Source organism: Macrobrachium nipponense, chromosome 9 (assembly GCF_015104395.2).
Source record: "Macrobrachium nipponense isolate FS-2020 chromosome 9, ASM1510439v2, whole genome shotgun sequence".
NCBI lineage: Eukaryota > Metazoa > Arthropoda > Malacostraca > Decapoda > Palaemonidae > Macrobrachium > Macrobrachium nipponense.
Genome location: NC_061110.1, coordinates 62,526,281 through 62,528,567, shown reverse-complemented (window position 1 = coordinate 62,528,567; position 2,287 = coordinate 62,526,281). Strand labels below are relative to the sequence as shown.

The window sequence follows — 2,287 nt, the reverse complement described above, 5'->3', positions numbered from 1 at the left end:
GCTAACACAATTGGTATTGGTTGAGATATTACAAATGGGTATAATTAACAATTTAATTCTTTATAAGTTCCAGAAAGGTGTAATTTAATCATGCAAGTCAATCATTACTTTGTATAATAAGTTGAAAGTTTCGCATAATGTCGGCTACATAAACCTTTCTTCGGGTGCATCTGGCAAATGAATGATCCTCCTTACCATCCAAATGCAGTCCATTTTAAATTAGGCTTAAAAGGTTGTCGTTAGATGTACTTTCACCACAAGTGATGAAACTCCCTCAGAATCTGATAGTAAAAATGACATGAGAAGAATACGTGGAAGGGAGTTGGCAGTGGAAATATGCCTGACTGTGTACACAAATAATACTTAGGGATTTTGATTCTGATGTGGACAAAAATTTTTGGACGACGATAGAGTTCATGAATAAGAATGCAGACTTGACGAAAAAAAAAGAAGCTAACGATTAATAGAAGAGGGTCTAAAGTACATTGGCGGATATATTGTAGAGAAATTCTGTATGAAATAGCTTTATTTAGGAAATGAAGATGGGAACATTGTACTTCAGAAAGTTTCTTGGATAATTCGTTAACAGGAGAGCTGTATACACCTATAGTGAATTTTTTCTTGGTTAGTTAATAAGAAAGAAATTTTTTAATGCAATTCCTGACGAATGAAATTTTGCTGGAAGGAGGGAACGCATTGTTTAAAAACCCATTACGAAGAAATAAAACAAAATCTGGTATGAAATCACCTGATGGAAAAATGAAACTTACAACGTAAGAAACTACTGTTTATGGAAGCAATGTTGTTTCATTTACTTTTATTAACCACCTACTGCCTCAGAGTTCCTATCGGGTTCGTTAAAATAACTAAATAATAAAGCTTAGAAAATTCATAGAAATTCATTAGAAGACTTGAGAGAGAGAGAGAGAGAGAGAGAGAGAGAGAGAGAGAGAGAGAGAGAGAGAGAGAGAGAGAGAGTTGGTATAAGATATAACCGCGATCAAATATTAGAAAATGAGCGACGCAGTGCGCAGATGAGGCCTAATTAATTTGAACCGTTCTCTGGCCGACCTGTTCTTCCTTGACCGTGAGCAACACAGTTTTATTCGGCTCAAGGTCTAAAGAATAAGGTCTTCTGAACCCCTTCCCAAAATACGACCTCTTCTGCGTAAGTACAGACGAAACTCTAGACTTGACCGGGCAGTTGCTTGCGAGCAAACATAGATAGTGTCTGTTTACCTTACAAAGTTCTAGACTTTCTAGGATTAGTTTCATTTGTTAACAGAGTTCCAGGAAGGGGCTGACTGATACACTTGTGTTGTTTCGGTAGATTTTTATTCAGACTAAAGAAGGAAGCGGGAACAGGGAACACGACGCATTATTTACATACAGGTGGCGTCACGACTCGCCAGCGAGAAACACTAAATACTAAAGAAAAATTAACATACAAGCAGCGAGTGCAATGTACGAACACAATATGAACAATACAAATCACAATATACTAACTCTTCCCCTTGATTTTATTGTAATAGCCAACGCCACAAAATAGCAAAATTGCAATGATTACATGAATAAAAAAAACGCAGATAAAGAATAATGCAGCTGCAAGAAAAGTATGCTGAACAAGCAACAAAACTGAATATACACAGTAGCTGCAAAAATAAAGGATAAATGCAATTATGCCTGTATTATCACAATTGGCAAAGGATTACAATGCAAAAAAATTGATCAAAGTACAAAGAACTTTGGCATGGCTCTGACTGTTATTAAGGAATGATAAGTCCAATTTTTGTACACAACTCCTGTGTCTTCCTCCTAGTCAAACCCTTGGTTAGAAGGTCGGCTAGACTGTCACGAGATGCCACATATTGCAACTTGACCAATACTTCCCATCCACGCCCTTGGAATTATCATTTACAATGTCCTTCTCTGCAAGGTTGATTGCTGATGTGTTGTCAGCAAGGATGCATGGCACCATGCAAAGATCACTTGCATTGATCTCCCTTAATATACCACAGAGCCACAGTGCTTCTTGCGTAGCGATAGCCATAGCAATGTACTCCGCCTGTTGTGCGGACGTAGCAACCACCGTTTGCTTCTTGCATCTCCACTCCACGGGTCCTCCGGCAATACACACCACCAGTCCACTGAATGATGTTCTGTCCTCCTTGTTGTTGGCAAAGTCAGCATCAGAAAAAATCAATGCCTCATTTCCGCTCTTCCTGAATACTATGCAATAGTCACGGGTGTGTTTTAGGTACTTTATCAGATATTTCACTGCAGCCAT

The 2,287-nt window shown here is 38.3% G+C and overlaps 1 protein-coding gene across 1 annotated transcript; it reads right to left on the bottom strand.

Moving 5' to 3' along the window:
- Positions 1 to 1,843: 1,843 nt before the first annotated feature.
- Positions 1,844 to 2,287, bottom strand: LOC135218080 (uncharacterized). Its single transcript, XM_064254223.1, has one exon. The coding sequence runs from the start codon at positions 2,285 to 2,287 to the stop codon at positions 1,844 to 1,846; it is 444 nt and encodes a 147-aa protein (XP_064110293.1).